This window comes from Ornithorhynchus anatinus, chromosome 17 (genome assembly GCF_004115215.2).
Source record: "Ornithorhynchus anatinus isolate Pmale09 chromosome 17, mOrnAna1.pri.v4, whole genome shotgun sequence".
NCBI lineage: Eukaryota > Metazoa > Chordata > Mammalia > Monotremata > Ornithorhynchidae > Ornithorhynchus > Ornithorhynchus anatinus.
Window position 1 is genome coordinate 9,334,985 of NC_041744.1, and position 25,003 is coordinate 9,359,987.

A 25,003-nucleotide genomic window follows, 5' to 3' on the forward strand; every position below is an offset into this window, starting at 1 on the left:
GGGCTGTGGGCAGGGGGAGGGCAGTGAATAAGGAGAGCAAGTCAGGGCGACGCAGAAGGGAGTGGGAGAAAGAGGAAAGAAGGCTTAATCAGGGAAGGCCTCTTGGAGGAGATGTGCCTCCAATAAGGCTTTTGAGGGCGGGAAGAGTCACTGTTGGATTTAAGGAGGGACGGCGTCCTAGACCAGAATCAGGATGTGGGCGAGGGGTCGGGGGTGAGATAGATGAGATCGAGGAACAGTGAGAAGGTTGGCGTTAGAGGAGCGAAGTGTGCGGGCTGGGTTGTAGTAGATTAGCCAGTTGAGGTAGGAAGGGGCAAGGGGATGGAGTGCTTTGAAGCCAACGGTGAGGAGTGTTCGTTTGATGCCGAGGTGGAGGGGCAACCACTGGAGCTCCTTGAGGAGTGGGGTGATGTGTCCTGAGGTTCTGGTTGAAAAATTATCCCTCTTCCTCTGCTCTTCAGATTACCAGCATCTGCGGCCCCAGAGCATCCATCAGCGGGGCGTGCTGGCCGTGGATTCATCTGTGCTGGCGTTGTGGGCAATGACTCACAACATCCAGCGGGCACCGCACCCCCCCCAACATGCACGTCTGGGGCGAGGCCCTCATCCTGGACTCCTTCACCCTGCAGGTAGGCGAGAGGACCCCACTCGGAACTGGCCTTGTGGGAACGGGCCCCCAGCCCCATTAGGGGCTTGGGCGGTGGCGCGGCCCCGGAGTTGCCCGGCCCCGGAGTTGCCCGGGGCTGCGCGGGGGGGTGTTTGACGGTTATCCCACCGAGCTAAGGAAAACGCCAGGCCGACTTGGACTGGGTAGGAAGACTGCCCAAGCACAATAGTCCCCTCTCAGAATGGGCGCCTGCCCTGCTCGGATCCGCTCCGTTTGGACCTGTGCCCGAGTCCAACCTGATTATCTTGGCTCTATCCCAGCACTTAGAACAGTCCTTGCACGTAGTAAGCGCCTCACAAAGAACGTAATTATTACTGAGCACTTTCTGTGACCAGAGCGCTGAACTAAACACTTGGGCGTAGCCTAATGGAAAGAGCCTGGGAGTCTGAAGAAGTGGGTTTTAATCCCGGTTCTGTCACTTGTCTGCCATGTGACCTTGGGTTAGTCACTTCTCTGGGTCTCAGTTACCTCTTCGGTAAAATGGAGGTTAAGATTGCGAGCCCCTCGAGGGACAGGGACTGTGTCCCACTCAATTATCTTGCGTCTACCTCAGAGCTTAGGATGCCGCTTGGCACAGAGTAGGCGCTTAACGAATGCCACAGTTATTAACAAATCGAACAATCAGACGTATTGAGCGCTTACTGTGTGCAAAGCACTGTACTGAATACGTAGGAGAGTACAGTGTAACAGCATTGCTGCTCACAACAAAGTTCACAGCCTAGAGAGGGAGAAGGACACCAATATAAATAAATAGATAAATCAATTAGAGATATAGTCAGATATAAAACAAATGCCCCAATTGTTTGTCTCGACCGGCGGGCCTCGTTGGCGGAACGGTGGATGCGCGACAGAGCCTGAGAGATTTGCAATGGGGTCCTCTCCTTCCTCCCTCCCCAGGGCAGCTACAACCAACCCCTGGGTTTGTCCAGCACCCAGTCGGACACCCTCTTCCTGGACTGCACCATCCGCGGGCTGCAGGTGGAGGCCTCGGACACTTGCGCCGAGTGCCTGTCCCGCATCTTGTCGGTCATGGGCCCGCAGCCCGGGGAGCCGCCTCTCCCGACGGGACCCTCGCCTGGGGAAGGCCAGGCCCTGCTCTGGAAGGTGGACCTGAAGGTGGAGGACGTGAATCTCTTCACCCTCTCGAGCCTGGTGGGTAAGTGGGCGTCGGGGGCCCTGCTGGGGGCGTGACGTGAGTCGGGGAGCTGGGGACGGCTTCCCGCGTCCTCCCTTAGGCTGCGTAAGTGTAGCTCTCCCTTCCTCAGCTGGCCGGCTCCACGTCAGCTGCCAGAGGTGGGATTGGAAATCGTGCCCGGGAGCGGCCATTTTGTATGGGTCGAGCACTTGTCAGGCCTTAGCCACCGGAGAGCCCGGCCCCACCCTGCAGGGGCAAAGGGGGGCTGACATCTTTCTCTTTTTCATTATTTAGTGGTTTCCCAGGATGGTTTTGCTTGGGAACAAGCTCGTGAGGCAGAGTTTGCAAGAGGGAAGAGAGATAGGTGGATCAGGAAGTGCAAGACCAGCCCGGGCGTCGGGGGAGGAGCTGAGGATCAGGGTTGGGGAAATGAGGGCAAGGACCACGGCTTCCGCCCGGGCTAAGAGGTGATATGGGCCACCAGGTGCCTCGGAGGTGAGACTTGACACGCTGACGGTCCTGGGCAGTGCCGAGAGCTCCACCGTGGGCATCCAGGGCCTGGTGCTGGCCCTGGTGAAGTCAATCACCGAGAAGATGCAGCCCTGTTGCAAGGCTCCTGACATCCCGACCCCGGTGCTCAGCCTCTCCATGCTCTCCGTCACCTACCACAGCAGCATCCGCTCTCTGGAGGTGAGGACCGGGGTCGGGGGAGTGGGAGGCCGGGAGAGATCTCTCCCAGGAGGCGGCCAGGTCTCTTCAGCCGGGCAGAAGCGGGCGAGGAGAGCCGCCGCCCCCAGGCCCTCGGGTCTGGCTGGCGGGGTGGGGAAGGTGTGTGAGTCGTCTGCGGAGCAGGATTTTTGTCTCTCTTCCAAGGGCGGTGTTCTCTAATAGGCCTTGGGAACCAGGAGGGCTTGGCAGAGTGGTGTCCTCTCTACTCGGTGGACTTGGCCTTCCCTTGCGAAAACCCTGACAGGATTTTTTCTCCAGACTCTAAGCTCGCTGCGGCTGGGGAACATGTTTACCAACTCCGTTGCACTGTACTCTCCCCAGTGCTTAGTACAGGGCTCTGCATACAGTAAGCGCTCAATCATACCATTGATCGACTGATTGATAGGGTTGGGGGACCAAGGGAGAATTTCCCTCCCGGAATTTCAGCTTGTCTCTGCGGACTGTGAGGCTAAGCTGTCTGGGCCTGGCTTGAGTTTTCACAGGCTCCAAGGAACACCCTTATTATGATTTGAATATTGTAATAATAATAATAATGTTGGTACTTGTTAAGCGCCTACTATGTGCAGAGCACTGTTCTAAGCACTGGGGTAGATAGATACAGGGTAATCAGGTTGTCCCACGTGAGGCTCACAGTCTTAATCCCCATTTTACAGATGAGGTCACTGAGGCACAGGGAAGTTAAGTGACTTGCCCACAGTCACCCAACTGGCAAATGGCAGATCCTGGATTCAAACCCGTGGCCTCTGACTCCCAAGCCCGTGCTCTTTCCACTGAGCCACGCTGCTTCTCTTGTACCTCATCGACTTGTATAGGAGCTGCACTCCAAGAGAAACAGCGTGGCTTAGTGGAAAGAGCCCGGGCTTGGGAGATTGTAGGTTCTGATTCCGGCTCCGCCACTTGTCAGCTGGGTGACTTGAGCAAGTCACTGCACTTCTCGTTGCCTCCGTGACGTCATCTGTAAAATGGGGATTAAGACTGTGAGCCCCACATGGGATGACCTGTTTACCTTGTATCTCCCCTAGCGTTTAGAAGAGTGCTTGGCATGTAGTATGCACTTAACAAATACCATCATTTTTATTATTAAGTACCTTGTGCATCTGGGGAGAAATACATTAGGAGTGCAGCCATTATATAAAGTACACTTTCTAAGAGTATTTTTTTGTTCTGTTTTTGCTCAATGCTTACTATGTGTCAGACACTGTTCTAAACACTGGGATCACCACAAGATAAGCAACGAGGCCTAGTGGATAAGAGCACGGGCCTGGGAGTCAGAAGAACCTGGTTCTAATCCTGGCTCTGCCACTTGTCTTCTGCGTGACCCTAGGCAAGTCACCGAACTTCTCTGTGCCTCAGTTTCCTCACCTGTAAAATGCGGATTGGCTGTGAGCCCCATACGGGACACGGACTGGGTCCAACTTGATTAGTTGGTATCTACCCCGGTGCTTAGTACAGTACGTGGCACAGTTAACAAGCACCATTTAATAAAAATAATCAGGTTGGATACAGTCCATGGCCCATTTGGGGCTCACGGTCTTAATCCCGTTTTACAGATGAGGCGACTGAGGCACAGAGAAGTGAAGTGATTGGTCCAAGGTCACACAGAAGACAAGCATTGTAGCTGCTAGAACAATTGACATTAGATGGCAGACCTAAGGTCCAGTGGTTACTGAACCAGAATCAGCCCCACCTGACAGAGTGTAGGTAAATCCTTCACCGTATTCAGAGCTGCTTTAAAGAGGGATTCTCCTGTCAGAATCGATCAGCTCCACCTCCTCCGCCCCTGGGAAGGAAGTGAGAGGCGGTACCGGAGTCTGCTGGGAGATGGATGATGCTCGTGGCCCGTGTAGCCTTTCCTCTCCGGCTCTGCTTCCCCAAAGTAATAATAATAATGATCCCTGAGGTGGTTGCTAAGTGCTTGCTATGTGCCAAGCACTGTGCTAAGCATGGGATAGGTACAAGATCAGCGGTTTGGACCCGGTCCCCGTCCCACACGGGCCTCTCGGCCTAATTAAGAGGGAGTAGGATTTAATCCCCATTTTGCAGATGAGGAAAATGAGGCGCAGATAAATTGAGTGACTGGCCCAAGGTCACATGGCAGACAAGAGGCGGAGCTGGGGTTAGAAGTCAGATGCTCTGACTCCCAGGCTCTCTTTCCACCAGACTCCACTGTTTCCCAAGGCCAGAAGAACGGTGTTGTCTCATCTTAGAAAGAGGAACCGGCAGGCAGCTGAGCCAGACTGCTTCCTGCCACGCCCCTCTGACTGCCATAATAATAATAATAATAATGAAAATTAATACTTTTTAAGCACCTACTGTGTGCCAAGAACTGTTCTGAGTGCTGGGGTAGATACAAGGCAATCGGCTTAGACACAGTCCCTGTCCCGTAGGGGGTTTGCACTCTCAATCCCCCTTTTACAGATGAGGTAACCCAGAGAAGTGAAGCGACTTGCCCGAGGTCACACAGCAGACACGTGGCAGAGCCAGGATTAGAACCCAGGTCCTCCTGACTCCCAGGCCCCTGGCTCTATCCACTACCCCCCGCTGCTTCTCAAGGCCCGGGGCCCCCAGCCCGGGCCGGCCCAGCTGCAACGTAGCCTCCCCCGGCCGCCCGCGGTCTCGGTGACGGACGCTGCCGGGCGGCAGGAGACTCACCCGTGCGGATCTCTCTCTCCTGCAGGTGCAGTGTGGGGCAGGGCTGACCCTGCTCTGGAGCCCCCCGGACCACATGTACCTCTACCAGCACGCGCTGGCCACCCTGCAGTGCCGAGACCTGCTGAGAGCCACCTTCCCCTTCGGGGCCGCGGCCCCTCCGGCCCCAGAGGGGCCGGAGACCCCCGCCGAGGCGGCGGGAGGCCCCCCCGAGGCGCCTCCCCCGAAGCGGCTGCTGAACCTGACCCTGGAGGTCAGCGCAGCCAAGCTGACGGCCTTCGTGGCGGAGGAGCGGTTCATCACCCTGGCGGCGGAGAGCGTGTCCCTGAGCCGGCACGGGGGCTCGCTGCAGGCCTACTGCCCCGAGGTGGCCGCCGGCTTCGACGGCCACGGCATCTTCAGCTTCAAGGAGGTGGAGGTGCAGCTGCTGAGCGAGCTGGAGGAGATGATCCTGCACCGGAACCCGTTCCCCTCCCTGGAGACCCTCCGCAACCGCGTCTGGCTCTTTGCCCTGGGCGCCGTCTCAGTGGAGTTCCCCTACCAGTACGACTTCTCGCGCACCCTGGACGAGGCGGTCGGGGTCCAGAAGTGGCTCAGGGGACTCCACCGGGCGGGCGCTCCCCCCGGCGGCCCGGCCGCCCCCGCCCCGCTGCCGCCCGACCTCCTCGTCAAGGTGCAGCACTTCTCCTGGGTCTTCCTGGACGACGTCTTCGAGGTGAAGCTGAGGGACAACTACGAGCTCATGAAGGACGAGAGCAAGGAGAGCGCCAAGCGGTTACAGCTGCTGGACGCCAAAGTGGCCGCCCTGCGCAAGCAGCACGGGGAGCTGCTGCCGGCCCGCAAGATCGAAGAGCTGTACGCCTCCCTGGAGCGCAAGAACATCGAGATCTACATCCAGCGCTCCAGGCGCCTCTACAGCAACACCCCCATGCGTCGGGCCCTGCTCACCTGGAGCCTGGCCGGCCTGGAGCTGGTGGCCCTGGCGGACGCCTCCTTCCACGGCCCCGAGCGGGTGGTGCGGCAGCTGCGGGAGCTGGACCCCGGGAGCCCCTTCCCCCCCGAAGGGCTGGAGCTGGTCGTCCAGTGGTGTCGCATGATCAAGGGCAACGTCAAGACCTTCCTGGGTGAGTCCCACCCTCCCCGGCCCACGGCGCCCATCGCCGGGCGGGGCGAGGGAGAGCAACCGGTCCATCGGTCCGTCCGTCGGTCGATCGTCGGTACCTGTCGAACGCCTCCCGGGGGGCGGGACACTGGACCGAGCGCTGGGTGGGAACGTGACAGAATCGGGAGCCGCCATCCCTGCCCTTACAGGAGCTTACAGTCTATTTCGACGCTGTTGATGCCGGTCCGCTTGTGCTGTTTCGTCGTCTGTCTCCCCCTTCTAGACTGTGAGCCCGTGGTTGGGTAGGGATGGTCTCTATCTGTTCCCGAATTGTACTTCCCAAGCGCTTAGTACAGTGCCGTGCACACGGTAAGCGCTCAATAAGTACCATTGAATGAATAGTCGGGGAGACCACTTAAATTAGAGTTAAATTAGAAAGGAGGGCGGGCTGTGTCGGGTCCTGGGATAGGTCAAGTGGCTGTAGAATAATAGTAATCCAGTAATCCGTCGTATTTGTTGAGCGCTTACTACGTGCAGAGCGTTGCACTTAGTGCTCGAGAGAGTGCAGTTCAACAGAATTAGCAGGCACGTTCCCTGCCCGTGATGCGCTGGGCTTGATTCAGACTAATCAGGTCGGGCTGACTGCTCCTTGGGGGTCCAGTTGGAAGGGGGATCTGGAGGCTCCCCAGAGCCCCGACTTCTCCCTCCTACAGGTGAAGCCGGGCAGCCTGGCCTTCTCCCCCGCCTCCATCCCTTAATTCTGCCCTCGTCCCTCGGTCCCAGGGATGGCCCCCTGGTCCCGGCCCCGCCGCGGCAGTCTGCTCGCCAAGGGGCGCTGGCTCCTTCAGCCAGCCGAGCCCCTAAAATCCCAGGTGCCGGATCCCACTCGGAGCAGAAGGGACAACGGGAAGGACGTGGCAAGTCCCCCGAACGGCCGCGCTCCTCTCCTCACCCCCTCCCCTCCTTGCCCCTAGTGCGGATCCGTGACTACCCCCGCTACCTGTTCGAGATCCGGGACTGGCGCCTCCTGGGCCGACTGGTGGGCACGGAGCAGAGCGGGCAGCCCTGCTCCCGCCGGCGTCAGACCCTGCGCCTGGGGCTGCCTTGGGGCGACGTGGCGGTGGAGAGGAACATGCCGCCGCTCAAGTTCTACCACGACTTCCGCTGTGAGTGGGGCGGGGCCGGTCGGCCTCTCGGCGTGGGTGGCCGAGGGCCCCGGGGGTGGCGGAAGGGTGCCGGGGACGGCCCGGCCCACCACGGGCTTGCGCGGGGAGAAGCTTCGGCGGTGTAACTAGCCCCCTCGGACTCGGCGAGGAAGCGGGAGGAGGGGATGGCGTCGTCTGACCGACCGGGCTCCTGCCCGCTGCTCCCAGCGGAGGTGTTTCAGTACACTGTGGTGTGGGGCCCCTGCTGGGACCCGGCCTGGACGCTTATCGGACAGTCGGTGGACCTCTTGACCAAGCCCTCGGCCGACCCCAGCCCGCCCCTGCCCTGGTGGGACAAGAGCCGCCTTCTGCTCCACGGGGACTGGCACATGGATATCGAGCAAGCCAACCTGCACCAGCTGGCCACCGAGGTGAGGCCCCGGGGGCGCCCCTTGGCCCCTTCGCTGCCTCGCTCCCCGGGGGAGTGTCCGAAGCTGGGGTTGGGCGGGACCGGGCAGGCCCCTCTCACCGAGGCGCTTGGCCGGTTGCAGGACCCGTACAATACCACCGAAAATATGCACTGGGAGTGGAATCACCTGGGGTTTCACTGGAAGCCTGGCCAGTTTGTCTTTAAGGGCGATCTGGATGTCAACGTGAGGACGGCCTCCAAGTGAGTGGAATCGTGGCAGGGGACCCCCCCTTGGGCAAGGAGGAGCGTGGGGAGGGGGCTCGGGGCGGCAGGGACTCGGGCGGGAGATGCCTGGGGGAGCCCGGGCGGCGGGCTCTGAGGCTCGGGGCCTCCCTCGTGGGGCAGGTACGACGACTGCTGCTTCCTGCACCTGCCCGACCTGTGCATGACCCTGGACCTCCAATGGCTGTGCCACGGGAACCCCCACGACCACCACAGCGTCATCCTGCGGGCCCCCGAGTTTCTGCCCGAGGTGCCCCTGGGCCAACTCCACGACTCCTACCGGGCCTTCCGCTCAGAGAACCTCAACCTCTCCATCAAGATGGACCTGACGCGGCACAGCGGGAGTGAGGCTGGGGGCCGGGGAGGGGTCTTGGGTCGGGACTGGCTGGACCGAGGGGGGAAGGAGCTGCAAGCCCGGGGGGGCGGGGCTCGGGCCTTAGGCTGAGTCGCCGCCCGCTCTCCGTCCGCAGCCACGTCCCAGCCGCGGGTCCTGTTGTACAGCAGCACGCTTCGCTGGATGCAGAACTTCTGGGCCACCTGGACCAGCGTCACCCGGCCCATCTGCCGAGGGAAACTCTTCAGCAACATGAAGCCGAGCAAGAAGAAGCTGGGCCAGCACTACAAACAGCTCTCGTACACCGCCCTCTTCCCTCAGCTGCAGGTCCGACCTGACCCTCTGTGGCTCAGCTCTCGCTCTCCGCCCCCCCGCGGGGCGGCCCGGTCCTCTCTCCGCTCTCTCCACATCCCGGGCCTGTAGTTTCTCGGCCCTTCCGCCCGTTTCCTTTCTGTGACCGTCCGAAGCCCTCTGCCTCTGGACCCCCGTCGCAGTCTCCCGGGTTGCTTGTCTCCTCCCCAGGTTCATTATTGGGCCTCCTTTGCCCAGCAGCGGGGCATCCAGGTGGAATGCAGCCAGGGCCACGTCTTCACCCGGGGAACCCAGCGGCTCATCCCTCAAGGTGAGGGCCTCCCCGTGGCTTTCCTCCCCCACCGAGCCCCCGTCGCGAGTCGCCCTCCCGCTGCCCACTTCTTCCCGCCCGACTCCAAGCCTGTCCTCCCCCACCCTCAGCGGGCACGGTGATGCGGCGCCTGATCTCGGAGTGGAGCGTGACCCAGATGGTGAGTGACCTGAGCCAGGTGACGGTGCACCTGATGGCTTCGCCCAGTGACGAGAGCACCGACCACCGATTAGACCTCCTGGTGACCAAGACCCACCTCTTGAGCCTGTCCTCGCTCACCTACAAACGCCACAGCAACCGGACGACAGAGGAGGTACTCCTGCCATCGCCCCCCCCGAGACCGTGGGCTACTCGGGTTCCGCCACCCCAGCCCGGGCGTGGTTGGAGCCCCATCCCGATGCCCCTCCTGACGGCCGGGGGCGGGGCGGACCCCACCGCTGAAAGCCAGGCCCCCCGACACAAGGGGAAGAAGGGAATTTCCTCTGCACCGGAACCCAAATCGGGTGCCGTCCAAGGAATGATTTGAGAGTCTTTCTTTCCATCTAGGCGGGGGAGAGTAGGTTGGGTTAAGATTTTGTTTTCATTAAAATCCCTCGTCGTTGACAAAAGTTTCCCCGGATCAATTCGTCGATAGCATTTATTAAGCACCTCCTGGTTGCCAAGACTGCTCTGAGAGCCTGGGTGAGTTTGGGAGGATTAGAGACGCGAACCAATACTTGATCTTGAGTCGGTTCCTCTGGCTGCTCCTCAGTCGTTGTTCACCGTCCGTGGCCCTCGGGGTTGAGAGGAGGCCTGACTGGGCCCGATTTTCCAGGCAACGGGGGCTAGAGAAGCTAGCAGCCTGCCATTCTCCGGCCATCCCACCCCTCTCTCTCCCACCTCCCCTCTCCTTAGGAGCTCTCCAGCCGAGCCGGGGACCCCGCCTTCCACACCCACCAACTGCACCTGGTGGACCTCCGGGCCTCCTGGACCACTACCAACCGGGACATCGCCTTCGGCCTGTACGACGGCTACAAGAAGGCGGCGGTGCTCAAACGCAACCTCTCCACCGAGGCCTTGAAGGGGCTGAAGATCGATCCCCAGCTCCCCGCCAAGAAGCCCAAGAGAGGCACCGTGGCTAGTCTCCCCGCCCCACCCTGCGTCCAGACTCCGAGCCTCGGCGGTCGGCCGGAAAAGGGATCTTCGGGAGGTGAGTTGGGGAGTGGGAGATGGTGGCGGGGGGCTTCTGTGGGTGCTTGTCTTCCCCTCAACTCCACCTTTTGTCTGGGCTCCCCGAGCCGTGAGATGGTACCGTGCATACAGGCGGCAGAGGAATTGCCATCGAGGATGATGGCGATGGTGGGAAGAATCCTGGTGATGAGACTGGGTGCTCTGGATCGGACTCTCTGGGGGTGGGAGGCAACCTGTAGGGGGGGTCATCACCAATTAGTCGTATTTATTGAGCGCTTACTGTGTGCAGAACACTGTTCTAAGTGCTTGGGAGAGAACAGTACAACAATAAACAGATTCCCCGCTGCCCACAGTGAGCTTATGGGCCTAGAGGAGGAGATGGACACGAATATAAATAAATTGCAGATATGGCAATAGGTGCTGAGGGAGGAGGCAAGACTCTCAACTGGGGGCCCGTAGATGGAGCCTATCTGGGCAGGCTGGGGCAGCCCAACGTTAGATCGGGGGACACTGAAGGAACGAGAGCGAGAGGAGCCGGAGGAGAGGTCCCGGGGCCGAGGTCTGGGGGGAGGAGCAGGGTTTTTGGGGGACGCTGGTGGACCTTGCTTTTGAGCAACGAGGAAGAGACGGACGAGGATTGGAGGTGCAGCCAGGGTCCCCTGACTCAGAGCTGATTCTCCATTACGCCAAGACTTCAAGAAAGAGTCAGAAAGAATGTAAAATTGTCAGCAAAAGAACACCAGCTCCAAACATCAAGAGCTCACGGGCCTGTTGGTTCTTACTGGGGGGCTTGCGCCTCACTTTCCCCGCAGCGGACTCTTCTCTTCCCCGCTTCCGTAACCGCCGCCTCTTACCCCGCTCCCGTGCCAGGGGCCTATATGTTGCAGAAGTTGATCGAGGAGACCGACAAGTTTGTCGTGTTCACGGAGGAGGAGTCCGGAGTGAGCGAGCAGCTGTGTGGCATCGCCGCCTGCCAGACCGACGACATCTTCAACCGCAACTGCCTCATCGAACTGGTGAACTGCCAGGTACCACTTCCCTGCCCGGGCATCCCCGGAACCAGGACGGGCTGGGCCCGCCTTCCCCCAACACCACCCCTCTCCCCCGGCCCCCGACGGAGCAAAGCCCTGGGTGACTCCAGAGGCGAGAGGCTGAAAGAGGCAGCTTGACAGCCACGGCCGAGCGGGTAGGACACGGTCCTGGGAGTCAGAGGGCGTGGGTTCTAATCCCAGTTGTTTGCCCTGTGACCTTGGTTAAGTCACTTCATTTCTCTGGGCCTCAGTGACCTCATCTGGAAAATGGGGATTGAGACGGTGAGCCCCACGTGGGACAGGGACTGTGTCTAACCTGATTTGCCTGTATCTACCCCAGCGCTTAGTACAGTGCCTGGCACATAATAAGCGCTTAAATACCAATTTTTTATTATTATTATTATCTATCCCAGTGCTTAGAACAGTGTAGGCAAATAGCACATAGCAAATATCTTTTCTTTAAAAAAAAAAATTGGTTCCCCCCCGATCCCCGACTCTGGGCATGGATAGTTGGGGTGACCCGCCTGACCCAAATGTCCAACCCCCCCGGCCCAGATGGTGTTGCGCGGAGCTGAGACGGAAGGCTGCGTCATCGTCTCTGCCGCTAAAGCCCAGCTGCTGCAATGTCAGCACCATCCGGCCTGGTACGGCGACACCCTGAAGCAGAAGACTTCCTGGACCTGCCTGTTGGACGGCATGCAGTACTTTGCCACCACGGAAAGCAGCCCCTCCGAGCGGGACGCCCGGCAGCTCTGGCTGGAGGTCGGTGTTCCGCCCCGCCGGGGAGGAGGTCGGGAACTCCCGTTGGGGCCCCTTTGACAACGTTTTCCGCTCTGCCTCTTGCCTTTCTCCGAGCCTAGTTAAGAGAGGAATCGTCCCTCGAACCTAGACAGCTCCCTCTCCCGTCTGCGGTCGTCCCTCTAGCACCACCCTCTTCCTGTGAGCCGGGGAAAGGGGAGGGATGACACTGGCCCTCGGAAGCCCAGAGAGCTGGAGTTCTGCCAAAGCTTACCCGGAAGCACCCGGCCCTTCTGGCTCCACCTCTCCCTGACGTGCATCCTGCCTGGCAACACGGGGCAAGTAAAGCGATGGAAGCAAGTAGGGACCTTCTGCAAAATGGACTGGCCCCTCTCTGCCCTTTTTCTCATGCCGCTGTGTGCTAGCAGAGAAGCAGAGAGGCCTAGTGGGTAGAGCACAGGCCTGGGAGTCAGAAGGACCTGGGTTCTAATCCCAGCTCTGCCCCTTGCCTACTCTGTGACCTTGGGCAAAGCGTGTAACTTCTCTGGGCCTCATTTTCCTTATCTGTAAAATGGATTCAATGTCCGGTCTCCATCTGACTTATTCATTCAATAGTATTTATTGAGCGCTTACTATGTGCAGAGCACTGTACTAAGCGCTTGGGATGAACAAGTCGGCAACAGATAGAGACAGTCCCTGCCGTTTGACGGGCTTACAGTCTAATCGGGGGAGACGGACAGACAAGAACAATGAGACTTAGACTGGAAGCCCTGTGGGACAGGGATTCTTTCCAAGCTGCATATATTTTATGCACCCCTGCATTTAGTTCACTTAACAAATACTGCGATTATTAAGGACCCCCATTACACCAGGACAGTTCACTACCTCTAAAGAGATGCGGGAGATGTAAACCCAGTGATTTCTGAGGGGCCAAAGTGGTGCCCCTCGGTGGCTCGGTTCGAGCGGACCCAGGTGCTGCCGTAATCTCAGCCCGCTAATGCACCTCCCTAAGAGGACCGTCAGTCTCCAGTGGTAGAACTGCAAGGGTAATTGCCAAAAATTCAAAGCAATCGAGGGAGTTTTGGCAAGATTAGGAAAATTACAGCAAGGCATTCCAGGGTAAATATGAAGGTTTAGGAACAAGGTGGCCTTTGCCGTTAGCAAGGATGTCCAGAAATTGGCATTACAGAGCATCGCCCTCCTAAGTGGTCTGGGGCGATATGGGGCTTTATCTGGGTTCAAAGCAGAGGGAAAGGGATGAAACAAATCTCCCCAGGCCCCACAGAAACTCTGACTTCCCCAACACAGTGGGATTTTTCTCCCCTCTCTCCACCCCCACTTTTTTAAATTTACTGTTTTTTAAGCACTTACTACTCATTCATTCATTCAATAGTATTTATTGAGCGCTTACTATGTGCAGAGCACTGGACTAAGCGCTTGGAATGTATGATTCGGCAAAAGAATTGTACGTGTCAAATTCGGCCACAGAATACCACGTGTCAAACACTGTTCTGAGCGGTGGGGTCGATAGAAATTAATCAGGTCGAATACAGTCCTCGTCCCACAGTCCAGGTAGGACGGAGAACAGGTATTGGATCCCCATTTTACCGATGAGGAGACCGAGGCGCAGAGAAGTGAAGTGACCTGGCCGAGGTCACGCAGCGGGCAAATGGTAGAGCCTGGATTTGAAACTCAGGTCCTCTAACGTCCTGGCCGGGGCTCGTTCCACTAGGCCACGCTGCTCCCCTCCCCGGCCTCCACCCGGATGCTCCCCAAGTTCTGACTAAGGGATACTCCTGCCGCACGGCACCTGACCCGGAGCCAAGCAAGCCATTAGCGAGATATTTCTGTCTCAAGAGAGGTGATAAAATAGCTGAGCCATAGAGCCGAGCCACCAACTCCAGACAAGACTGCCCCAACTGCCTTCCGCTGTTCCCCCATTTTGTCAGGCCAGATCACGGACCAAGTTGGCCCCCAGAAATTGGCTGACTTCTTCCCCTTGGCACTCGGGAGAGGAGCTCTCGGCCCCTGAAAGAGAAAGACGTTTCTCCGGGGGAGAGCGTTTTCAGCTCAGCGTTGTCCTGGCTGGGTCAGCTTGGGAGTGGGATAAGCCAAGGGTTGGGCAGTGTGACGCCCCGCTGGCCACAGGGTCCAAGCTGAGTGACCTCAGTGACCAAAGTGAGTTTCCTCGGAGGTCGAACGCCCTCTGCGGTTCAGGTCTTAGATAGGATTGGATTGGATCTCGGGTTTCTCGTAGATCTGGTTTTCAGAGACTGTCGGCAGACCCTGCAATCTAATATCATGGGAAACGTTCACGTACCTCCCTGTGACTTCCCCCTCCAGATGGAGGACTCGCCCACCTGGCCTCTGCTGGAGCAGCTCACCCAAATGTCCCCCACCCCTTCGCCAGGCTTTCCCCAGGTCCCCTCCCATGAGGCAATTACTCTCCCCTCCTTCAAAGCCTTACTGAAGGCACATCTCTTCCAAGAGGCCTTCCCTGACTACGCCTCATTTCCTTTTCTCCCACTCTCTTCTGCGGATTTGCTCCCTCTATTCACCCTCCCTCTGTCCCGCAGCACTTACGTCCGTATCCCTGATGTATTTATTTATATTCCTGCCCGTCTCCCCCTCTAGACTGTAAGCTCCTTGTGGGCAGGAAACGTGCCTACCGACTCAGTTATGGTGTACTCTCCCAAGCGCTTAGCACAGTTCTCTGCACACGGTAAGCGCTCCGTAAATATGATTGAGTGGGCCTTCGAGTGGCAGGGTGTGGGAGGAGGACCGGTTCTGCAAAGGCGGTACACTTTTGGGATATGCCTTTATTTGAGGCTCAGTCTGGATCTTCTTCAGAAGCTCTCTGGGCTTGAATCAGCAGCTCTCAGATGTGCGACTTTTGTCCTGTGCCGAATTCCCTCCTGGTGGCCTCTCTAGGTGGGATGGTGGGATAGGGATATCAGCAAACGCCTCCCTCCCTCCGCGGCCGCTCCCGCTGGGGTCAGGGAGCCTAAGCTGAGGGGAGTCTCTCTTCACTAGACATAGTGAAGCAGTGTGGCTTAGTGGATAGAGCACGGACCCGGGAGTCAGAAGGACCTGAGTTCTGATCTCGGCTCCGTCACATGTCTGCCGTGTGGGCAGTCATGGGCAAGTGGGCAAGTCACTTCACTTCTCTGGGCTTCGGTTCCCTCGTCTGTAAATTGGGGATTAAGACTGTGAGCCCCTTGTGGGGCAGGAACTTTGACCCATCTGTTTAACTTCTACCTATCCTAGTGCTTAGAAGATCGCTTAGTAATAATAATAATTATTATGGTATTTGTTAAGTGCTTACTGTGTGCCAAGCATTGTACTAAGCGCTGGGGTGGATACAAGCAAATTGGGTTAGACACAGTCCCTGTCCCTCACGGGGCTCACAGTCTCAGTCACCATTTTACAGATGAGGTAACTGAGGCCCAGAGAAGTGAAGTGACTTTCCCAATGTCACACAGCAGACACATGGCGGAGCCGGGATTAGAAACCATGACCTTCTGACTCCCAGGCCCGGGCTCTATCCGCTACACCATGCTGCCTCTCGTGCCTTGCTTGGCACATGGTAAGCGCTTAACAAGTACCATTAATATTAGTATTATTATTCACCCCCCACAGGTGAAGAACATCGAGGAGCACCGGCAGCGTAGCCTGGACTCGGTGCAGGAGCTGATGGAGAGCGGGCAGGCCGTGGGTGGCATGGTCAGCACCACCACAGGTCAGGATCCTCCTTCTCCTGCCGGGGAGGGCGACTGGGTGTCAGAGTGGGGGAGGGTGTCCCAGCCGACCTCCCCGAGAGACCCCCGTGTCCGAACGGAGGTGCGAGAGCAGCGCGTCGGGGCGGGGGTTGGCGCCGGGGAGCCGCGGCTGCCAGGTCGGGGTACAGACGGATGCCCCGGAGGTGAGCGTGCGGGCGGCCTCCCCGCCATCGTGGTCGCCCGGGCCTTCCTTTCCCCCGCCCCCTCCAGACTGGAACCAGCCGGCTGAAGTCCAGCAAGCCCAGCAGGTCCAGCGCATCATCTCCCGCTGCAGCTGTCGGATGTACTACATCAGCTACAGCCATGACATCGACCCTGAGCTGGCCACCCAGATCAAGCCCCCCGAGCTCCCGGAGCACCAGGAGAAGGAGGACCTGCTGAAGAAGCAGGAAGGTGCATTGCCCGCCACGTGCTACTCCGGGCCGACGGCGCCCGGGCGGTTGCCCTCCCCGCCGGGGCTTGTGGTCTGGGCCTCCGAGCAGGCCTCGTTGTAGAAGGGACTGGACTGAGGGAGGGGCCTTCTGGGGTCGACAAGGAGGGAGGGGACGGTTTAGCCAGCTGAGGACTTCGAGGTGTCTTCAAGGAAGAGAGGCCTCTGACGGGAGGAGGTTGTCGGAGCGGCGACTTTGGTGGACAAGGCCGTTCCCTGTTCTGTTATCTGCCACTTACCCACTGTGTGACCTTGGGCAGGTCACGTAACTCCTCTGGGTCCCCTCATCTGCCAAATTCATTCAGTAGTATTTATTGAGCGCTTACTATGTGCAGAGCACTGGACTAAGCGCTTGGAATGTACAATTCGGCAGCAGATAGAGACCATCCCTGCCTTTTGACGGGCTTACAGTCTAATCGGGGGAGACAGACGGGCAAAAACAAAACAACGTAATCACGATAAATAGAATCAAATGGGAATTCAATTCCCGTTCCCCCTCCTGCTGAGACGGTGAGCCACGTGTGAGACCTGATTACCCTCTATCTACCCCAGGGTTTACTACAGTGTTTGGCCCATAGCGAGTGCTTCACAAATGCCACAAATATTATAATTGTTGTCATTATTGTTATTAGAGAAGCGTCATGGCATAGTAGGTAGAGCATGGGCCTGGAAGTCAGACGGTCATGGGTTCTAATCCCAGCTTCGCCATTTGTCCGCTCGGTGACCTTGGGCAAGTCACTTCGCTTCTCTGTGCCTCTAGCCCCTCATCTGTAAAAACGGGGATTAAGATGGCGAGCCCCATGTGGGGCAGCGACTGCGTCCGACTCAATTTCCTCGTATCCACCCCAGCGCTTAGTAAAGTGCCCGGCATATAGTAAGCGCTTAACGGATACCGTAATTATGACGATGATAAATAATGACGATCCCAGGAGCCGTGGACACGTTCACCCTCATCCACCATGAACTGGAAATCTCCACCAACCCTGCCCAGTACGCCATGATCCTGGACATCGTCAACAACTTGCTGCTTCACGTGGAGCCCAAGCGCAAGGTGAGGGCAAGCTGGGAGTCAGTCCTCCCTCCCACCCTCTGGCCCCCAACCCCAAATGCCCTCTGTGAGCCCAGGCCCTAAGCCAGCGCTTTCCCTCTTTCTGTCAGGAAACAGTTTGAGATCTCCAGGCTGTACTGTGGGAGGCTGGAATGTTGGTTAGCCTCAGGGGGCAGGGAACGCGTCTTCCAACTCTGTTGCATTTCACTCTGCCAAGCACTTAGCGTATTGCTCTGCACACAGTAGCAGCTAAATAAATACGATCGATCGGTCGAGTAGGGCGGCGAACTGGAACAACACTGACAGAGGAAGCAGCATGGCCTAGTGGATGGAGGACGGGCCTGGGAGGCAAAAGGGCCTGGGTGCTAATCCGGGCCCCTCCGCTTGTCTGCTGAGTGACCTTGGGCAAGTCACTTCAGTTCTCTGAACTGATAATACAATAATAATGATGAAGATGGTAAATACCGTAAAAAAGGTCGGTGGCCCTCTGATGGAAGAAACCCTCTCTAGTCAAGGGGGAACAATACTCCCTTTCCTTCTGTGGAACTGGACCCACCCACCCCCCGTGACATCTCCGGAGACTAGCTCGGCCTCACTCCCGCCGGTCTCCCCGAACCCTCCCCGCCGTCCTGCAGGAGCACAGTGAGAAGAAGCAGCGGGTGCGTTTCCAGTTGGAGATCTCCAGCAACCCCGAGGAGCAACGCAGCAGCATCCTGCATCTGCAGGAGGCCGTGAGGCAGCACGTGGCTCAGATCCGGCAGCTGGAGAAGCAGATGTACTCCATCATGAAGGTGAGCACACCAAGGGAGGGAGGCCTTGGAGTCAGGGGAGGAAGTCCGGGGAGGGGGCACCGCTCATTTTCCTCCGGCTCTTTCCCCCACCCTCCCAGTCTCTGCAGGACGACGGTAAGAACGAGAATTTGCTCGACCTCAACCAGAAACTGCAGATGCAGCTGAGCCAGGAGAAGGCCGACCTGCAGCTGGAGAGCGAGGAGCTCAACATCCTCATCAGGTCTCCTTGGCACTTTCCGATTTCCCCGCGGGGGTGACCAGAAGGTCTCTTCCTGTCCGTGAAGCCTGCATCCAACCCGATTAGCTCGTACCACCCCCCCAACCCTTAGAACAATGCTGGACACATAGTAAGCACGGACCAAATACCGGCATTATTATTATTCCTGATGAGGCACTGTGGGTTTTGACTCTTTGGAGTCCAGCCGTGCCCGACCCTCCCTGGGTTCGGAGCCCCTTCCCGGTGGTCTCTTCACGGACGGAGGCCCCATCTCCTACCCCGCAGGTGTTTTAAGGACTTCCAGCTGCAGCGAGCCAACAAGATGGAGCTGAGGAAGCAGCAGGAGGATGTGAGCGTGGCCCGCCGCACCGAGTTCTACTTCGCCCAGGCCCGCTGGCGGCTCACCGAGGAAGACGGGCAGCTGGGCATTGCCGAGTTGGAACTCCAGCGCTTCCTCTACAGCAAGGTGCCCAGTTCCAGGGGAAGGAAGGAGGGAGGAGAGTCGGGGCGGGGGGCACCCGGTGGGCCCGGAGAGCGGGCTGACCCGAGTTTCCGTCGTTGCAGGTGAATAAGTCAGACGATACAGCAGAACACCTCCTTGAGCTGGGCTGGTTCACCATGAATAACCTCCTGCCTAACGCGGTCTATAAGGCAAGTGGCTCTTCTTTGCTCTCCCGCCCCCACCTTCTCCAAGTGGGCTTCTCCTCATAATAATACTAATAATTGTGGTATCGGTTAAGCGCTTACTAGGTGCCGGGCGCCCTTCTAAGCCCTGGGGCAGATACGAGATAATCGGGTTGGACTCAGACCCTGTCCCAAATAGGGCTCACAGTCTTAATCCCCATTTTACAGCGGAGGTAACTGAGGCCCAGCGAAGCGAAGTGACTTGCCCATGGTCACTTAGGAGACGAGTGGCGGAGCCGGGATTAGCAGCGTGGCTCAGTGGAAAGAGCCCGGGCTTGGGAGTCAGAGGTCATGGGATCGAATCCCAGCTCTGCCACTTGTCAGCTGTGTGACTGTGGGCAAGTCACTTCACTTCTGTGTGCCTCAGTTACCTCATCTGTAAAATGGGGATTAACTGTGAGCCTCACGTGGGACAACCTGATTACCCTGTATCTACCCCAGCCCTTAGAACAGTGCTCTGCACATAGTAAGCGCTTAACAAATACCAACGTTATTATTAACCCACATCTTTCTTAGTCCCGGGCCCATGCTCTTTCCACTGGTCCACGTGGCTTCTCCACATCCCCTTCCTCCTGCCTCCAGGAGGCGGGAGGATTGGGGTCCGATCGAGAAGGCGTTAAATGCCTCGTGAAGCTCGATTTAAGCCATATTCATTTGTCCTGTTCCGGCCCCGGACTTGAAACATACGAAGTGCTTACCGTCAAATAAGCAAACAAGAACATTGAGCGATTCAGGGGCAGAGGAGCACGGGGGAGTTTTGAGCCAGGTTCCGAGGTGGCCCGGCCCACCCCAGTCCACGGGCCGAGCTGGGCTTGGCTTCCCCCGGCTTGGCCGGGTCCCCGCTTAGAGAGATGAGGGCGTTTCCTCCCGCGCACGGCTGGGTGATGCCCGGAGAGGGGTTCACCCCTGGCCCCGGTGGACCAGCGGGCCCGTGGCATCCGACACCTCCGCTCCGACAGGTGGTGTTGCGGCCGCAGAGCGCCTGCCAGTCCGGACGCCAGCTGGCCCTGCGCATCTTCAGCAAAGTCCGGCCCCCCGTTGGGGGCATCTCCATCAAGGAGCATTTCGAGGTGAGCCAGACGGTGCCCCGCTCCCCCTTCGAAGCCATATGGAAGGCCCATCTCCACCAGGAGGCCTTCCCGGACTAAACCCTCCTTTCCTCTTCTCCCGCCCTTTGCGTCGCCCTGATTGGCTCCTGTTATTCAGCCCCTCCCTCGGCCCCACAGCACTTAAGTACATATCAGTAATTTATTTACGCGAATGTCTGTCTCCCCCTCTAGACTCACTGTGGGCAGGAAATGTGTCATATTTTTATATTGTACTCTCCTCAGCACTTAGTACAGTGCTCTGCACATAGTAAACGCTCAATATATACAACTGATTGACATCCTGCTCATAAGCCTCGGGTACCTGGGCATCAAGGGTAGTAAAGAGCTGGCTCTTGGTGCACTGGTGAGTGGGGGCGACAACAGGGCTTATGTTATTGCTCGGCCCACAGCAAGCACCCGACAAACCCCACCGATCGATTAACTGATCGATCGGGGGGAACGGGGGTCGGGGAGGTCGTGCGGCCGTTCGGGGCCCGAACCCCCCCTGAAAGCTGGTTCCGCCGCTGTCCCCTTGCAGGTGAACGTGGTGCCCCTCACCATCCAGCTGACGCACCAGTTCTTCCATAGGATGATGGGCTTCTTCTTCCCCGGCCGTAGCGTGGAAGACGACGAAGTGGGCGACGAAGAGGACAAGTCCAAGTTGGTGACCACGGGTGAGGGCCGCGCGGCGGCAGGCGGGAGGGCGGCCCGGCCCAGGTCGGGGGCGCGAGCCACCGGCCCGATCGCTGTCTTGCAGGGATGCCGGTGGTGAAGCCGCGGCAGCCTACGGCGGCGGAAGATGCGGTGTCGCTGGGTCCGGGAAAGGGAGTGGCCCAGGGCCTGAACCGCGGCTCTGGGGTCAGGAGGTCATTCCGGAAAGCGCCCGAGGTTAGCTGCCGCTGCCCGTCCCCCGGCCTGACCCGCTGGCCGTCGGCTACAGCCTGATGGGTGCCGGGGAGAGTGAAGGAGGAGGTTACTGTCTAATGGGGGAGGCGTGACAGACACACAGAAACGAAAAGCAGCGTGGCTTAGTGGAAAGAGCCCGGGCTTGGGAGTCAGAGGGCCTGGGTTCTAATCCCGCCTCCGCCACTTGTCAGCGGTGTGACTCTGGACAAGGCATTTCACTTCTCTGTGCCTCAGTTACCTCATCTGTAAATGGGGATTAAAAGACTGTGAGCCCCACGTGGGATGATCTGGTTACCTTGTATCTACCCCAGCGCTTAGAACAGTGCTTGCTACATAGTAAGCGCTTAACAAATACCATTATTATTATTAAAAAGCAGAATGCTAGAAAACAAGTATTTTGGTTTCATTTCCCCTAGGATTGGGAGGACCCTGAAAACAACTGGTTTGGCAGTCTCATTCATTCATTCACTCATTCATATTTGTTGAGCACTTATTGTGTGCAGAGCACTGGTTTAAGTACTTGGGGAGAGTAAATATAACAATAAACAGACATATTCCCTGCCCACAACGCGCTTACAGTCTAGAGGATGCTGGATTTTTTTTTTATGGTGTTTGTTAGGCGCTCACTATGTGCCAAGCGCTGTTCTAAGCACTGGGGTAGATACAAGGTTATCAGGTTGTCCCACTTGGGGCTCACAGTCTTGATCCCCGCTTTACAGATGAGGTACCTGAGGCACAGAGAAGTGAAATGACTTGCCCAAAGTCACACAGCTGACAAGTGGCGGAGTCGGGATTAGAACCCAGGACTCCCAAGCCCGGGCTCTTTCCACTAAGCCACGCTGCTTCTCTACAGTATTAAGCGCTGGGGTAGATGCAGGCTAATCGGGGTGGACACGGTCCCTGTCCCACGTGGGGCTCACAGTCTTAATCCCCATTTTACAGATGAGGTAAGTGAGGCAGAGAGAAGTGATCTTCCCACGGTCACACAACAGACAAGTGGCCGAGGCGGCATTAGAACCCAGATCCTTCTGACTCCCAAGCCCGTGCTCTCTCTTCATTAAACCACGCTGCTTCCCTAAGGACTGCTCTTCCCGGGAAGGAGGGTGTGAACCCCCATGCTGTCACCCAGCTCCTCTTAACTGATCCCGGGACCCCCTCTCTCTCCCCCGCTCCCTCCCCTTTTGCGCGCCGCCAGCATCCGGTAGACGACATCGACAAAATGAAAGAGCGAGCCGCCATGAACAACTCTTTCATCTACATCAAGATCCCGCAGGTGCCGCTGTGTGTCAGCTACAAGGTCTGAACCTGCCCCCGAACTTCCCAGAGCGAAGCGGGAGGGGGATTGCGGGCCTTGGTTTCCCTAGGGTGGGAGGTGGCTCCGACGGATGAAGTTGGCTCGCTACTGACCGCTGCTCCCCCTCTAACCTCTGCTCCTCCCCCTTCCCTCTTCCCCTCCCCTCAGCTGAGCTCCCTTTCCCTCCCCTCAGCACTGTGCCTATTTGTATATATTATTTATTACCCTATTTATTTTGTTAATGAGGTGCACCAGCCCCTCCATTCTATTTATTGTCATAATGTGGGCTTGTTTTTGTTTCGTTCTGTTTTACTCCGCCATCTCTCTCCCCCGATTAGATTGTGAGCCCGTCATTGGGTGGGGATGGTCTCTCTCTGTTGCCGAATTGTCCATTCCAAGCGCTTAGTCCAGTGCTCTGCACATAGTAAGCGCTCAATAAATACGAATGAATGAATGAATGAATGATGCTTCTCCTTGAACCTGGTCTCGCCGGAGGAGGTGGCGCCCTCTAGTGGACAAGGGGAGAACGGCCCCTGATGGCCCTCTCGTCAGTTGTCCTGTAAATCGTGTTTTCGGAGAGAATATTCATCCAATTCATTCGCTCGTATTTGTTGAGCGCTTACTATATGCCGAGCACTGTACCGAGCGCTTGGAATGGACAGTTCGGCAACAGAGACAATCCCTGCCCAACGACGGGCTCACGGTCTAAACGGGGGGGGCAGGCAGCGAAACAGAACAAGTAGTCAGAGGAAGAATGAGAAAACATTCTTCCAGCAACACTCGTCTGTCTGGGGAGAAGCTCATCTCTCTGGGGAGGTGTTGCAAGAAGGAGTTGTTCCCCTGCCCTTGCCTCTGGGCAAAGCACGAGTAATAATAATGTTGGTATTTGTTAAGCGCTTACTATGTGCAGAGCACTGTTCTAAGCGCTGGGGTAGACATAGGGGAATCAGGTTGTCCCACGTGGGGCTCACAGTCTTAATCCCCATTTTACAGATGAGGGAACTGAGGCACAGAGAAGTTAAGTGACTTGCCCACAGTCACACAGCCGACAAGTGGCAGAGCTGGGATTCGAACTCATGAGCCCTGACTCCAAAGCCCATGCTCTTTCCACTGAGCCACGCTGCTTACTATAACGCAGATATTCCTCAGTGCGAGGACTTCAAGATCAGGACCCCCGCGTTATAGGATAACTGACTTCCCCGGTGGACGCCCCACCTTTCTCCCCTGGGGGCGACTAGTTCGGGCCCCGGGGGCAGCTGATCCGGTCCCCGCCTTTCTAGGGTGAGAAAAACAGCGTGGACTGGGGCGATCTGAACCTGGTGCTGCCTTGCCTGGAGTATCACAACAACACCTGGACGTGGCTGGACTTCGCCATGGCCGTCAAGAGGGATAGCCGCAAAGCTCTGGTCGCCCAGGTGTCCGGCCGCCGCGGGGGTGTCGGGGAGGCTCGGACGGGGAGGGGCGCATTTGCAGCGGCAGCCGCGGAGGGGGCGACCAGCCGGCCACCGCAAAGTAAAGATGGCAGAGGGCTCGGGCCGGGTTGGGGCCGACGCCGCCCGGCTTCTCTTCCTCCTCCTCCTCTCGCCCCCATGCCGGGATGGGCCTCGGCCCCCGGGACCTTCACTCCCCCCCATCTCCCCGTCAGGTGATCAAGGAGAAGCTGCGGCTGAAGCCGGCCGCGGGGACCGAGGCCCGGGGGAAGCTGGAGACCAAATCGGATCCGCACGTGCAGCAGCAGCAGCAGGAGGAGGATGAGAAGGCCCGGCTCCTCATCGGCCTCAGCGTGGGCGACAAGAACCCCGGCAAGAAGTCCATCTTCGGCAGGCGCAAATGAGCAAGACCGCCCCTTCCGGGAGCGGCCCCGCGGGCCCCGGCCCCCCCGGCCCCGAGGATCGTGGGGGTGGGGGGCTCAGCTCCCTGGGCCCGTTGGAGTCGGGGGACTCGGCGGGAGGGAGGGGAGGGGCGGAAGCCACGGGGACCCAAACGTTTACGGTGGCGGGAGCCAAGGCTGCCGAGGTGGGTGGCGCTCCCCCCCCCCCCACCGTCCCACCCAGGAAGCAGCCCCCTTACCCACAGGCCTTAGCAGGTGAGCCCGGAGCGCCAGATCTCATTGTGAGCCGCGGGCACGGGTCCGGGGCGTCGAAGGGGCCGGGCCCGGGCGGAGAGCAGGGACTGGATCCCTCCCCCTGGGCTGGAGGAGAATGGGCGGGGGAGGAGGGGGATGGCGAGGTGGTTGAATTTTTATAAATATATTGATAAATATTTCTATGTGTACCCATCCTCCCCTTGTGCCAGGGATAGCTTTGGGGCAGGAGCCCCTCCCTCAGCTCTCTCCCCCCCCCCGGTGGGCGCTGAGGAGAGTGCCTCCCCCTCCCCATCTGTGTGCCAAGCTCTTCCTGGGGGGCGGCAGTGGGGGCCGGGGCTGGCCGTGGGCCCCCCCACCCCATCACCTAGTGGATTCTGGGGTGCTGGTGATAAAAAGTGAATTTAAGAAGAGAAAAAAAAGATTTTAAATTTGACACTGCTGTGTCCTGCCTGTATTGCTTGTGTCTCGGAATGCCCGGCTTCCCCCTCTCCCCGGCCCGTCCGTGCCTTTTGCCAGGTGGTTTCCAGACCTCCCCGGTCACCCCTCCACCCCATCCTCTCCCCTCCCTCTCCCCCAGACCCCCTCAGGTTGGCCTGCCCGCGATAGGCCCGCCGTCGCCCACGGTGCCCTGTTGTTTCCTTCCCTGGCGGCGACCCAGCCTGTCTTC

At 58.3% G+C, this 25,003-nt stretch overlaps 1 protein-coding gene across 1 annotated transcript; it reads left to right on the forward strand.

Annotated features, from left to right (window-relative positions):
• The first annotated feature begins 482 nt into the window (after nucleotides 1-482).
• LOC100075862 (protein KIAA0100) lies at nucleotides 483-24,769 on the forward strand. Its single transcript, XM_029081959.1, has 27 exons — nucleotides 483-629; nucleotides 1,565-1,823; nucleotides 2,287-2,492; nucleotides 5,209-6,304; nucleotides 7,257-7,448; nucleotides 7,656-7,858; nucleotides 7,979-8,097; nucleotides 8,242-8,462; nucleotides 8,589-8,779; nucleotides 8,975-9,074; nucleotides 9,185-9,387; nucleotides 9,969-10,263; nucleotides 11,115-11,272; nucleotides 11,831-12,037; nucleotides 15,653-15,752; nucleotides 16,003-16,185; nucleotides 17,152-17,273; nucleotides 17,906-18,061; nucleotides 18,160-18,281; nucleotides 18,564-18,744; nucleotides 18,843-18,929; nucleotides 19,922-20,032; nucleotides 20,589-20,724; nucleotides 20,808-20,938; nucleotides 22,152-22,253; nucleotides 23,531-23,665; nucleotides 23,896-24,769. The coding sequence occupies exons 1-27, from the start codon at nucleotides 582-584 to the stop codon at nucleotides 24,082-24,084; spliced, it is 5,253 nt and encodes a 1,750-aa protein (XP_028937792.1). The 5' UTR covers nucleotides 483-581; the 3' UTR covers nucleotides 24,085-24,769.
• The last annotated feature ends 234 nt before the right edge of the window (nucleotides 24,770-25,003 follow it).

What these genes read in the sequence shown, in the direction of transcription:
- LOC100075862 (XM_029081959.1), top strand. Translation starts at nt 582, where the DNA reads ATGCACGTCTGGGGCGAGGCCCTCATCCTGGACTCCTTCACCCTGCAG. An exon ending in CCCGGCAGCTCTGGCTGGAG is followed by an intron (nt 12,038 to 15,652) that starts GTCGGTGTTCCG and finishes CACCCCCCACAG; the next exon opens with GTGAAGAACATCGAGGAGCA. An exon ending in CATTCCGGAAAGCGCCCGAG is followed by an intron (nt 20,939 to 22,151) that starts GTTAGCTGCCGC and finishes GCGCGCCGCCAG; the next exon opens with CATCCGGTAGACGACATCGA.